Below are 13,688 nucleotides of genomic sequence, written 5' to 3'. Positions count from 1 at the left end.
ATATGAAAATACATCAAGCTATGAAGTTGTTGCTAAAAAACATTGTAACTTAGGGCCTGTTTAGATCAGGGCGCATAAACGTAAAAAAGTTTTTTGCAAAAGAATCTTGTCAATTTGAAGTACTAAATGAAGTTTATTTACAAAATTTTTTGCACAGATGGGTTGTAAATCGCGAGACGAATCTAATGATGCTAATTAATCCATGATTAAGCAATAATTAGTGGATGGTTAATGTAGCATCACTGTTGCAAAATATGGATTAAGTAGGCTCATTAGATTCGTCTCGCCATTTACAGTCCATCCATGCAAAAAGTTTTGTAAATAGACTTCATTTAATACTTCAAATTAGCAAGATTTCTTTGAAAATTTTGCGTTTACGGCTTTTTTGCATTTATGCGCCGGAAACTAAACAGGCCCTTGAAGAGAAATAGGGGTTAAAGTCTAATTTTGGAGATTGTGCCAAGTAGTTAAACCATTTTTTATATTTGGAAATATATAACGAAGTACTTAAAGAATATTTTAGTAATAAAGAAAAAAAGGGAATCGTGCCCAAATTCTTCTGTCAATAGAAGGCATACAACTGTTTTTTTTTTCTGTTAGAATTCCTCTACTATTCCACCTCACTAAGCCGAGCATAGCTCGGTTGGTGCGCCTCTCTGTGAGCCTTAACTAGTGAAGTTTATATCTATTTTTTATGTAGGTATAGAGTCTCAAGGTATGTATACAAAAGGATCTCCTACTGCAAATGACTCTGTAGCATTTTTTAAAACAAAAGGAATGTTTCTAGCATCGAGCTTCGTGGGCGCCTATATCCTCAATTTTAAAATGTAAGACACGGTTTAACTTTGCGGTCTTTAAAACAAGACTTGGTAGCACTTTCAATTACAAAATCCAACGATCCCACTTTTTTTATAGCAAATTATGCATCTTGTAGGACTAATTGTTGATTGAGAATCTCAAGGTTAAATATCGTGCGCGCCTTGTAAAAGTGGCTGAAGCTTTACGAATTTTGAGACCAGACAACAAATTTTATCAAATCGAACGCGTAAATGTTATTCCGCACTTGAGAGTGTTCTTTCAATCAGAAAACAGAGAAAAGAAAGAGTGGAAGTGCAACGGAGGTAGGGCGCGCAAGTACATTGGCCATCGATCTCACCAGCTATTCTGTACAAAAATGGCTCCCCGTTTCCAGCTCGTGCGTCTCTCTCGCCGCGCCGTGTCATCTGCTCCGACGGCGTGTAACAAACACGTTTAAGCACATGGTTTGCCGGGGCAGGCAGGTCGGCCGCGGCCTTGCTCTCCAACATCCAAAAAGAAGCAAAAAGAAGCGAGGCTGCGAAAAACCCTGGCACGATCGACACCCCCAGGAGGAGGAGAAGAATTAAACAAGGGGCGGGCGCGGGGTGGCGCCACCGCGGCTTCGGGCTGAAAGCGAGAGCCTTCGCTTTGCTCGGGCCCCTCCATGATTGACTTGCTAATCGTGGGGGCTAATCCGGCGACTGGGCGCGCATTAACAATGGCATTAGATTCCGGCCCCGGGGGGGGATATAATTCGATTACCGTGCCCCCCGCGGTCGACAAGTGAGCGCGGGTTGTTTTATCGCCATTAGGAGCGAGCGAAAGAATTAAAAATTTCCCCATAGGCGCGGCGGGGGCAGGGCACACTCGCCGTCGCCATCGCCATGCCTGCCTCTATCCGCTATTCCTCTTCGTCTTCCTCCTCCTCCTGCTCTTTAATCACCCGGGAACGAAGAGGCGGGATGCTTAGTGGATAGCAGGGCCTTGAGCGGGAAGCGGCCGGGCCGAGGAGACCGGCGTCCAGGTACGTTCTGCTCAGCCCCGTACTGGCAGTTAATTTCTCTGGCGGGATTCGAGAAGCGGCGGGGGGCATGAGCGGCTCGGTTATTTGCTGCGCAGAGGGGGCCGCCGCGCCGGACTGAGATGCTGGAGCAATGTCAGATTCAAAGGGCGGCGCCGGCGGCATGGGCGGCATGAACATGGTCACCACGGTGATGGCCTTCTCGGTCAGCGCCTTCTTCGTGCTCTTCGTCTTCACCAGGCTGCTCTGCGCGCGCCTCCACCTGTCCAGGGCCGCCGCCGCCGCAGACCGAGCAGCCGGCGACGCCTTCGTCGTCTCGGCCTACAACGTGAGGCGGCCGCCGGCCCTTCGTCCCCTTCCCCTACCTATCTCTCGTGATTTCGCTCCCTTATCCGCCGTGTTATCCTCTTCGATGATTGGCGACTCTTGTCGGGAATCAACTTTGCGTGCTCGTGCAGGTGGAGCGCGGGATCCACGGGCTGGAGCCCTCCGTGGTGACGACCTTCCCCACCGTCAAGCTCGGCGACGGCGGCCCGCAGCGGCCGCCGGTGCAGGAGGCGCAGTTAAGATATCGCCTTCCTCCTCCTCGTCTCTGTTCTTTGCAGCAAATCTGCTTAGTTCAGATCCGTGCGTGCATCATGCTCAACCGCACATGTTTTCGCTGCATTTGGCAACTTTCGATGACCAATTGGCCATCAAGTATAGTTGCATTTCGCCACAATTGGCTGGCAACCTCGGTGTGCTAAACCTATTACCATTTGTAGACCGTGGCAGTAGAGAATCCATAAACCCCTTTTGCAGCCCACAGACGACCAATGTGGAAACCTAAAAGAAGAGGTTTTAAATTTCTGAAAGAAAAAAAAAAGTTGTGCTAGGTTATGTGCACTTGCCGTTCTGAAACTGGCTTATCACACCATTTGAAAGGCCATACTGGTTACCAATTTGAGACTTGTGAAATCGAGGTTGACGTGTGCACAGAGTCAAAGTGAAAGCAACCTTGCAACAGTGCTGCCATTTTTTCAGTTTAACGGCCGCTCACAGTATTCTTTCTGGTCAATGTCCTACGATTAACATGCCTGCAGATCACCGCGATCAGCGTTCATGCAACTGCAATCCTGATGAATCTGGAAAAAAAAGAAGAAGTCTAATGCGATCAGCGCAGCATAGAATTTCCATGGACTGAACTGAACGTCGTGCGCTTTGTGCTTGCGGTGTGCAGGTGCCCGGTGTGCCTGGAGGAGTACGAGGCCAAGGACGTGGTGCGCGTGCTGCCGGCCTGCGGCCACGCCTTCCACGCGCCCTGCATCGACGCCTGGCTCCGGCAGCACCCCACCTGCCCGGTCTGCCGCGCCTCCCTGCGCGCCAAGGCCAGCGGCGGCAACCGCGCCGCGCCGCCCGAACACAGCGTCCTCGTCGCCGGCGCCGCCGCCGCGAGGGCGGCCTCCTCCCAGGTCCCCGCGTCCTCGTCCGACGTCACCGCGTCGTCACCGCAAGCGCCCCGCGGGCACCGGACGGACATGGACGCGGCGGATGGCCGGCTGGAGATCGTCACCGAAGAGCCCGCCTCCCCCAGCGACCCGAGCCCTGCTGCTGCTGCTGCTGCCGGCCGCCATTCTCCCTGCGGCGAGACGGTGAGGCAGAGCGGGAGCGCCGCCGGCGCGTCGGAGCATTACTAGGTAGCGCACGCTGACACACGCCTTGTTTACATGGAACGGAACGGTGCTGTGAGTTGAGATCGCGACGTGTTCAGGAGGTTAGTGTTGGGGAAAATTCAATCTGGTTTTAACAGGCTTCTTCATTCTGATTTCGTGAAGCTCATCGCGCTTGCTTGTACAGTCTTGGTTGAAATGATTGATGCGCTTGTCCTTACGTGATCAATAGTAGCTTGAAAGCCATGCTGGCGCTATGGGTTTTTTTTTTTCACTCTGCAGTGTAGTGCGTGACATGGAACCCGTGACTGCAGACTTCCGCAAGGAAAGTCGCTTCGGAAATCAGAACGGAAGGCTCTCTAAATTCTGCGCGGCCCAGTAACAAATCGGCCCACGTAAAAGCAAAGTGCTTTTCTGACTCGCAGGCAGCAAAGGGCGGGAGGCGGCGCGCGCGTTTAGTACCACCTCGGCGGTTCGAGGAGGGTAGGACGGTGGAGCTAGCTACAAAGCAAAGGCCAGGGGCAACGATGTTCCATACTTACCTGGACGGGGTCGATGCCCGATCATGAAGGGGCATGGCCTAGGTTAGGGGCCCACATTGCACTCGGTGGGTGCGCTGGCCTACCATCTCCCCAAGTGGGAGAGTGGACGTCATAATTTGTGGTAGAGGGGGTACGCGTTCGCGCGGCCCCTGCTAATTCTAAGAATTAAATTTTGGTCCCTCCGTCCACTTCTAAGTGATAAATTTCGGTCCTTCTTGCATAGAGGCCAATGGGGTAATCTGAGCTTTTGGTATTGCGCAGAACTGACAGAAGATTTCTCCATCTTCTGGCAAATGCTGTTTAAGAGTATTTCACTGTATCCGCATTTAGATATCATAGTCGTGTTATCTTGACAGAGATGGTATTCAGTTTTTCTTTTTGGAGTGGGCGATGGACAGATGGTATTCAGATTGGTGGTGAGCCACGTGAAGGGCGAACAACGAAAATAATTGGGCTTTACACGGACACCACATGAAATTGGGCCCAACTCTTCAAAATCAGCCCCTGGCTAGAATTGGAAATCTTTTTGGTACAATCCCCTGGGTGCGTTTGGCAACTAAATAGAAAGCAATCCTTTATTTGGTTCGTGGAGGGAATTGAGGGAGAAAGTTGGAGAAGAAATTTATATCCTCTATTTGGTATGTGAATTTTGATGTGAAAAATCATATCATAAATCATAATGAATGGTTAAGATCATTTATTTTCATTTTAAACCAGAATTCCCTCTCAATTACCACCCCTCCCTATGGGAAGAGATTGGTAGGAATTATTGAGTCTCTAAGCTCTCTCTCCCCATCCCAAGTAAACTCCCTCTCCTGCAAAATAAATAAGAAAATTTTAGTCTCTTATCTTTACTAGGTTCATGCCTGTGCATTATTACGGGCAGAAAAAAATTTCTACCGCAGCACAAAAAGATATCCTGAAATATTGAAAATATGTAACCATATTGTATAAAGTATACCACAAATAGTTCATTCAAATTATACCATAAAAAGAGATAATTAACCCAAAAAATCTAAAATTGGTTTATTAAAATTAAAAACCAAGTATTAAAGCAAACAAACACCATAGCATGCGGCGACACTGTCCCATAGGTATAGAATAACCTTGTGAATGGAGGTCGCAGGCGGCGGCAAAGTTGTAGAGATCGGTGCAGAGGTCATTTTCACAGCGGTGAGGGAAGGAGAAAAGTTTACGAGGTCGGCGAGTACGGATCTGCAATGACGTATTCGTCTCTTCTTCCATAATGGGGGGCATACGACTTCTGTGCCTTCCTGCTGAACCATGATTAAATATATAGGAGTCACCCGAAAAGAATTGATAGGCAACCCCTCGTGTAAGCCCCTCCGTATCATATCAGCAAAGATGGAAACCTGCAAAATACAGGAACCATCAGCAAAACCAAAACCCTAAACAATAGCGAATACTAAATTAAATGACACGGCACTGTTAGAGCGCGGTGCCAACCCATACCCATTGGCTGTTCAGGTATGGTAGTAACGCTAATACCGCATGCATTAGTATTAGAGCTATTAATATTAAAATCCTGTGTACTACCATATGCAGAGAATATGTACTACCATTTGCAGAGAATTTAAACGGTTTTCAGATGTCAAAAAGATATGATGATGGACACATTCACTCCAACAGGGGCAAACCTAGGTCATTTTCCTTGTTGTTTGCATCACACTTCTTCCTTTTGTAAGCCTCTCGTCGTTTCCTGTTCCTTTCCTCCCTTTGTTCAGATATCATTGAGGCAGAATACACTCTCTCACGTTCTCTTCTAAGGTCACGCGGCTGTTCAGGGGCTGAATCAACAAAATTTGCGCAATGAGGAGAGTAACTGGAAAGCACGTCATCAACGCACAGAACTGAAAGAAAATAATAATACCTCTGGTATTGGTGATAGAGTCCATCTGCTGGCACATGGTGGCCGGAACTGAAACAAAAAAAAAGAAAGAATATATCCATAAAAAAGAAGCAATCAAAAGGGAAACTAACTCCAGTCATCTGCGTTCGTGATCTAGATATAAGACCATGACAAGCTTCAGCATGAGCATTCTCACCTTTTCCTTATTAGATACATTTGAGAAGTTGACAAGACAAATAGATGGTATTAATTATATGATTATAATGTGCATTCCTCATTTCAACAGTTAGTAGATTATAACAAATCGAACTATTGTAACAACATTAGACAGTAGCATACTGGACTATGCTAGGCAATTAGTATAATTGAAGTTGTTACATGAGTACAAGCATATCATGGTATTGCATGTTGTCAAACTCATTTGCATACAGGACAGATTCTTCTGGTAAATCACTAACCAAGTACTGGTAAGTATATGAATTCAGAATTTAATGCAAGTTTGCACCATAGATCCAATCTCTTTGAACTTTGGAGCTCAGAAACTATAACACTCTGTCATGGTCTGACAAAGAGTCTTATTGCCAAAAATTTGTTGATGTCAATACAGTTGGGACATATCTTAAGAAAGAGATAATCTCTCACTTAAAGACCCAAAAAAATGAGAACACGGTTACATATCTAACAAATCAATATACTGTAACTTATGCCAATGAAAAATTTGATGGTCATACAAGAATTATTCATTACAAAAAATTATTGCTATGTTCTTACCAAGAAATCCTATATCTAATTGAAGAAATCTCAGTTGCGAAGGCTCAGTCATTTACTATTTTAGATTATTGATATAAGGATCACCAGGCAGTTCCTAGTACACCTTTTCAAAACCAAATAACAAACAGGAAAGAATTGTATGATGAGAGGTCTTTACAAAACAGATCACTTTCCTACCACCCAGTTTTCATTAGAGAACACATCTCCATGAGTATAATGCCAAGGAAAGAGTTATGGCAAGGTTAAAGCAGCTAAGTGGAAGACCTGTTTATACTCAACTATTTGTTTGGAAAGCATCCTAACTTCTTAATTCAGAGGACATGGTCCCGAAGTTTTGCTTTGCTTCTTTTGAATGGAATTGACTCCAAACTCCATCTATCTTCTGAGCAACAAGAGGAAGATTTGCTTGTGCTTAACAATTCATTTAGAAAACACCCAGCAGCTTAACTCAGAGAACATTGTTTCAAACTCTCTTTTTGTTTCCCTTTTGAGAAGGATTACCCAAAAACTCCATCTATCATCTCCAGACTGAAAAAAAACTAAAATATCTGGACGCTCCTGTGAGGTACACTCTCACAAAACATAACTCGAATACGTGAACTTCAAACTATCAGTAGATTTAGCAGGCTAGTAATCATCGTGACTCAATGTGAGGTGAATTATAAGAACTGTGTAAGAGGGAACCAACCTTTTTCTTGACCTTACGACCAGGCAGCCGTTTCACCTCTTCCGGCTTAGGTGCAGAACCATCCCCTGGAACATCAAAGCAGCACACGTAGATTAGAGATCAATTTTTCAACCTTCGAGAGGCTCACATCTCCAAAATTAACAACGCAAGACGGGCAGGAGACTACACAACCTGCGGCGCTGCTGGTGGAGCCGTTCAAGATCCCCACGTCCTGGAGGCGCTCCCCGACCATCTCCACGTCCTTGCCGCCGCCGCCGCTGCGCGCTCGACCAGATCAACCATAAAATTAGATTAGGTCACACCAGAGACAGTGGATAGCGCGAAGGGGGAAGGAACGCCGCGGCACGAACCGGATGAGGAAGAGGCGATGAGCTCGTCCAGGTAGACCCCGGGCGCGTGGATGGCGTGGGTGCCGGAGTCTAGTCGTGGGAGAGGGCTCAGGGATGCGACGGTGGCCCCTGCACCGCAGAGCGTGGGCGGGGTGGGTGCCGGGGTTGGTTCGGCGTAGGGCTGGGGCTAGGGGCGGAGGAGGAAGGGCCGCGCGGGGCGGTGGCGGCGGCGAAGACGAAGGATGGCGGCAGCGCGGTGGGGACGGCGGCGGCGACTCGAGCGGCGCAGAGGCGAGCTGGACGCGGCGTGGATAGCGTCGTCGACCCAAGATGGCGCCGCTGCAATCTGGACGCGGCGGGGATGACGACATCGATGGAGGCGCCATGGAGGCAATGCGGGGCAGCTGGACGTACGAGATGGAAGACGTTTCGATCGGCAGAATGACCAAGGGAGGTGGGGGTAAAGGTCGCACCAAAAATTATTGCCCAATTAAATTTTTTGAGTAGAGATAGAGATAAGAAAAACTCTCGTTCCCTTGCACCAATTACACCCAACCAAACGAGCCGCCAAATTCAGAGATCAACTTCGGTTGCCCTTCCACTTCCACCTTTGTTTGCTTTGCTTGCCTTCTCCGCTCTTCGATAGCCGCCGTTCTCGCCAACCCGCGCGCCTGGCCGGCTGCGCCTTGTCCCTTCACGGCGGGGAGATCCCGGCGGCCGCAGGGTCTATTGGACAACTTCCCATCTCAGCTGTCGGATCTCCCAGACCTGGCTACCTCCGGAAGGAGTTGGTGAGCTCGACGGAGCTGAAGGACCCCAGGTTCTTGTACGGCCCCGGCGAGAGCCCGTCGTCGACGGCGCCCAGCTGCCGCCTCGCGTCCGCGGCGGTCCGCCGCCTCCTGTCCCACACCCTGTACGCCCCAAACGCAGCCGCGCCGACAACCGCCGCGACGCCTATGGTGAGCAGCGCGGCCTTGACCCCGCCCGCGCCGCCGCCGCTCCGCCCGCGCCCGGCCGCCTCCTGCAGGCTCCTGACCTTGAAGTAGCCCAGCTTCCGCTCGTCGCCCACCACCAGCAGCTGCGCCGGGTAGTCCAAGAGGTAGCAGTACCCGGTGCCGTTGCTGTACACCGCGCCCCAGCAGCTGCAGTTGCGCTCGCACCGCGCCTCGCAATCCGTCGCCGACGCCGCGTGCTCGGACCCCAGCAGCTCCTTGTTCACCGGCTCCACGCCCTGCCGCCGCACCGCCCAGTACAGCCCGCCGACTTCCCCGCCCGTGGTGCCGCACAGGCTGCCCCTGACGGAGGCCGGGGTGGCGGCGGCGCAGCCCGAGCCGTCGGTCGCGTTGGCCAGGCACTCGCACCCGCCGCTGGGCTGCGCGCAGACGCTGTAGGCGCCGCAGGTGGTGGGGAGCTCGCAGGTCTCAGTGATGGCGGTGTAGTCGAGGGCCCACCGGGTGCCGTCCCAGTAGTAGGCGCGGAGGTTGCCGTTGGGCTCCAGGGTCATGCGGCGGAGGGCACGGACGCCCCGGTTGAAGGTGTCGAACGAGAGCACGTCGGCGGGTGGCCCCTCCTTCTGGTACATGGCGAGGAAACCGTCGGGCTCCACGCGCGCGTAGGTCGGCCCGCCGCCGGCCACGATCTGGGCCTTGGCCTCCAGCGCCGTGCGCTTGAAGTACATGGCGGCGGCGACGCCGCCCGACGACGGTGGCGGCGGCTCGATGTACAGCGCGAAGTAGTTGCTCCCCAGCCGCATCGCGAAGCGCCGGTCGAGGGTGAAGAGCGCCGCCGCGGAGGTGAAGTTCTGGCCCTGGACGATGGTGTCCGACGGGTAGTCGAAGCTCTGCCACACGACACCAGCACTGGTGCTCTGGATTTGGAGGTTGGACGTGCTGAGGAGGACGACGCGGTCGCCGGCCGAGGCAGAGGCGGCGGCGGCGGACCAGAGCACCTTGTTGGCCGCGCGGTCGGTGAGCGCGAGGCCGCCGTCGAAGGTGAGGGAGGCGGGCGCGGACCAGGGCGCCGGGCGGTCGGGGATGGCGCGCCAGAGCGGGAAGGCCGACGGGAGGTGGAGGACGGCGAGGTCCAGCATGGTGGCGTTGACGCGGAGGAAGCCGAGCGCGAAGGCGCCGGTGGGGTCGGCGAGCACCGGCTGGAACTGCGAGTAGGACTGGTCGTGGGTTACCGAGAAGCCTCGCCGCAGCTCCTGCGCCGTTGCCGCCGCACCCTCGCCGGCGGCGGCGCAAAAAGAAGCCATCAGCGCCGCCGCCGCCGCCACGCACAGCACCAGCACGAGATGAATCCTTGCCATGACCGCTTCCATGTCAGCCTTGTTGATCTGTTGTAATCACACGCTCTGGATTCGAGCGTGGATTCTTGAAAAGCTGATGAATTTAAGCGAATGGCTGACAGCATAAGACGGTGGCTAGACAGTGGTGGACAAAGATCATCAGTCATCAGTGACGGACGAGTAGGAGCGGACAAGGGCCGGGAATACTTATCATTCGTCCGCTGCGAGCTAGTACCAGTGAGTGAGAGCGATGCGCAGCATCAGCACGGTCGTGCGCCATGCCACTCGTGGCTCGGCAGGCTAAGATAAAGCAGAGAAGGGTGCGGTGCGGATGGGGTGGTTTGGTCAAGGCGCATTGAGCACCGAGCACACTGAATAGATTACTGCTGGACTCTTGCTCTCCGTGAGATTGCGATCAGCAACTCCGAATTGTATATTCCTGTTGCCTACCTGCAGTTGGAAAGTGCAACTCTTCCACCAATTACAAGATAAACAAGGCCGATCGAGGAGTGCTCAAGAGTCCAACCCATGTGAGCATGGACCTGGCCACTTGGGCAGTGGCTCGCCTACTATATTTGGTGTAGATGTTGTTATGACCTTTCCATTTTAGTCCTCCTAAGCAAGTACTATGCAACTTTCAAAGAAAAAAAGGGTACAATGGAAGTGTGGTTGTTTTAGACTTGTATATAAGAATTAGTAGTAATGTAAACCAGATAAAATACCGGTGTTTATACTACATTTTTTTAAACGGAACCGGCAGGAGCTGCCCGTTGTATTAATAAGGAGAGAGTAAAGCCTGGCGGCTACAAAACCGGAAAAAAACTTTACAATGTAGTATATTGTGAAAGGCGTATCCTTTAATATGCTATTTATACGATGTGATAAGCAAGGAGAAATGAAATTAGTGATCTAATTCAAATGGTGAAATTGGTGATCCATATATGCAAAGTCAAACCATCTCCAAACTAAGGCAATCTGGTTGCTCAACCATCAAGCAGGATCGTTATGTGGCCCCCTGTCATTTTTACCTCGGTCCAAAACCTCTGCTAAGATGTCTCATGCTTTCAGCTGAAAGCCTGCCCACTTGCCCCGTCTTTTATTTGCAGCATCTTATTGTAACTTGCTGCCGCACCGGAACCGGACAATTATACTCGCGATCATGCTCATACCAACCGTTCGGAACACATTGTTTTCGTCGACGAGCTACCTTGCACGTAGCCAATTTGAACAAGGCTACTTGATTTGAATAGGGATTTCTTCTACCCGATTTTTCAGTGTCTTCTTGAACCATATGGAAAAAATTGTAGCCGTCGTCTTTTATGTACTCTGCTCTCCATTTCCCTTCTGGATAGCCTGAAGAACAGAAGCCTGACCAGCATCCCACGCGGATGCGTTACGATTCTGCGGTGAAGGAAGTATTTTTTTTCTCCAGTTTTTATGCCATTTTTTATTTGGATCCTCCTCCAAATAAGTCAACTTCTGGAACCCTGTCACTTATCAGCAACACATGCAGCGAGAGGGGAAGCCCCATGCCACGATATCTGCTGCGGATCCACACATTATTTGGTCAATCTGAGAAGTCGCCGCGCTCGCATTTGTCAACTGCGTTTTTATGCCGCACAAGTTGCGTCATAAAATGTCAGCTCACCTGTACATTGTGCAGTTGCAGGTTGCAGCTCCAGCGGTTGAGCTGCCAACCGCATGACGTGCTGTTGATTCAGCCTCTCGACTGGCAGGTGAGGTAGGATGTTAGGAATGCGTGTTCTCTGAGCCACGCTGGTTTCGGAGGGCTAAACTTTAGCCCGCCCTGTCAAACAATAATTTTGTAATTTAGAATTATTAAATAAAATTTGTTTACAAAATTTTTTCACACATGAGTGCTAATTCACGATATGAAATTAATGAGTCTAATTAATCCATGATTTGCAATAGTGATGCTACAGTATCCGTTCGCTAATCATAGATTAATATACCTCATTAGATTCGTCTCGCGTATTAGCCTAGGAATTTTGCAATTAGTTTATAATTAAACTTTATTTAATATTTTTAAATGATAAGATTATCTTTGATTTGACAAGACTAAAGCTTTCCGGAACCAAACACTCCTTTAATCTTTAACCCCTTGTCAGTGCGGTTGCAGGCAGTTAGGCTGTGATCTCCATGAAGATCAAACAGAAATGGTGCTTTGAATGAGGTAGGGGTGAAACCAGACCACGAGAGCACCAGGGTCTTATGCAGAAGAGGTCGGGATTATAATAAACTACTCTATACAGTAATTTACCACTTATTTTTTAAAATTCATTGAGGTCGGTGGATCCGGTAGCAAAGTGATGAGGTACACAATACTCATGCATACGACCATGATTGGTGCATGGTATGGAGAATGAGGAGTCCAACAAAGGTGTCCAAGTCAAAAAGACGTCTGAGGCTAATTCAGTTCAAGTCACCAAGTTAAAAGATCCAAAGCAATTCAAGTTCAAGCCCACCTCGGAATCCAGGAGCAGCATGCACCAAAAACGATGCCTAGATCGCATATAAAGTCTGTTTTGGACGTTCTTTATATGTGTGGAAAGGAAATTATATAAAGCTTCCAATGACACCGGTCCCACATCCAAATTCCATATGAGTCAACGGGAATCGTCAAAAAAAATGGACGTCCAGAATCTATCATGGTGGTGCGCCACCGTCTTTTGGACCGTTAGCCTGTGTATCATGTTGGAGCCCATATGGGTGCATCCAGGGGGTCATCCACGACCTAACCCTCATATATTCAGTAGCCGCTGCCACATTAGGGTTTGAGTTTTGTTTAGTTCTAATTTTCCATCGAGAAACTAAGATTGATTCATTGTAACTGTGGTGACAAGTCCTTTTACGGTGTTCAGAGCCCTGTTCTTATTCTCCTCGACTGTGCCGATCAGTCCTTTTGAATTGAGAGCTCGAACCTTTTACTTGGATTCGTTTTATATACATATGCAATTTCAGATTGCGTGTTTATACTTTCTTGCTTGTGTTCTTCGATTCGTTTGTAGGGAAAAGTTTTATTGGTGAGGTCAATCGGGTTGTGCTTGGTTGATAACCAACAGAACAACGGTGCAAGGGTTGTAGGAATTCGAATCGTGACTGATTAGAAGCCCGGATCGCCAACATCGAGTATCCACCGTCGAAATTACCGTACCTATCGAAAGATCGAGCCTGTGCTACGTCACAAAGCTCAGCTCCGCCACTTGAATAAGGTATGATTTTGTGTTTGCAGTTCTTGGCGATCGATGGCTTGACAAGGCAATGTTTTTTTCGGGTGTTTTCCTTTTTCCTTTCTCGCGATTACGTTGTCGGGGATACGCTTGTCTACTACGTTGGCTAAATTCCTTCCAAAGGGGAAAAAACGAAAGGCACATTGAGAAAAAAAAGTTGTGATGTACTGGCCGGTGAACGTAGCATAGAAAGTTAGCAATGCCAGTGTTTCATACCCTTTGGATTTTCAATGGGTGTACTTCCTCGTATGTACATCTTCTGGACAACCACTTTTGGAAAGCCCTGAAAAATGCGAATGTGCTGGATAACTTTGTGTGCGTGAAGATCATCTGCGCAATGTCAGCGGGCGTTGAATCTCAATCACGTGCCCTTTCCAAACCTTTTTCAGTTGCATCGTTAGTTCGTTATCGAGGTGGTTGGAAATTAAATTTTCAAGTACGGCGCACGACATGGTCGACTGGGCACTGGAGCGATTGCCTTT

At 49.5% G+C, this 13,688-nt stretch overlaps 2 protein-coding genes and 1 non-coding gene across 3 annotated transcripts; 2 read left to right on the top strand and 1 right to left on the bottom strand.

Annotated features, from left to right (window-relative positions):
- The first annotated feature begins 1,571 nt into the window (after positions 1-1,571).
- On the top strand, positions 1,572-4,163 carry LOC112893407 (E3 ubiquitin-protein ligase ATL6-like). Its single transcript, XM_025960719.1, has 4 exons — positions 1,572-1,822; positions 1,918-2,147; positions 2,278-2,381; positions 3,039-4,163. Exons 2-4 carry the CDS (start codon positions 1,953-1,955, stop codon positions 3,493-3,495), a joined length of 756 nt encoding a protein of 251 aa, XP_025816504.1. The 5' UTR covers positions 1,572-1,822; positions 1,918-1,952; the 3' UTR covers positions 3,496-4,163.
- LOC112879176 lies at positions 4,003-4,163 on the top strand. Its single transcript, XR_003226000.1, has one exon. It is a non-coding gene; the product is annotated as a U1 spliceosomal RNA (small nuclear RNA).
- Positions 4,164-4,663: 500 nt separating this feature from the next.
- On the bottom strand, positions 4,664-10,629 carry LOC112893399 (PAN domain-containing protein At5g03700-like). The gene is made up of 7 exons (XM_025960708.1): positions 7,690-10,629; positions 7,511-7,596; positions 7,340-7,404; positions 5,902-5,949; positions 5,669-5,818; positions 5,117-5,383; positions 4,664-4,825 (listed from the first exon to the last, which is right to left on the bottom strand). Exon 1 carries the CDS (start codon positions 9,986-9,988, stop codon positions 8,441-8,443), a length of 1,548 nt encoding a protein of 515 aa, XP_025816493.1. The 5' UTR covers positions 9,989-10,629; the 3' UTR covers positions 4,664-4,825; positions 5,117-5,383; positions 5,669-5,818; positions 5,902-5,949; positions 7,340-7,404; positions 7,511-7,596; positions 7,690-8,440.
- Positions 10,630-13,688: the final 3,059 nt, after the last annotated feature.

This window comes from Panicum hallii, chromosome 1 (assembly GCF_002211085.1).
Source record: "Panicum hallii strain FIL2 chromosome 1, PHallii_v3.1, whole genome shotgun sequence".
NCBI classification, from domain to species: Eukaryota; Viridiplantae; Streptophyta; class Magnoliopsida; order Poales; family Poaceae; genus Panicum; species Panicum hallii.
The sequence above is the reverse complement of the archived record's forward strand: the minus strand, read 5'-3'. Positions and strand labels throughout refer to the sequence as shown.

Excerpts from the sequence above, each read along its gene's own strand:
- LOC112893407 (XM_025960719.1), top strand. The coding sequence starts at position 1,953 with ATGTCAGATTCAAAGGGCGGCGCCGGCGGCATGGGCGGCATGAACATG. Across the intron at positions 2,148-2,277 it reads TCGTCGTCTCGGCCTACAAC|GTGGAGCGCGGGATCCACGG; the intron begins GTGAGGCGGCCG and ends GTGCTCGTGCAG. Across the intron at positions 2,382-3,038 it reads CCGCCGGTGCAGGAGGCGCA|GTGCCCGGTGTGCCTGGAGG; the intron begins GTTAAGATATCG and ends TGCGGTGTGCAG.
- LOC112893399 (XM_025960708.1), bottom strand. The coding sequence starts at position 9,988 with ATGGAAGCGGTCATGGCAAGGATTCATCTCGTGCTGGTGCTGTGCGTG.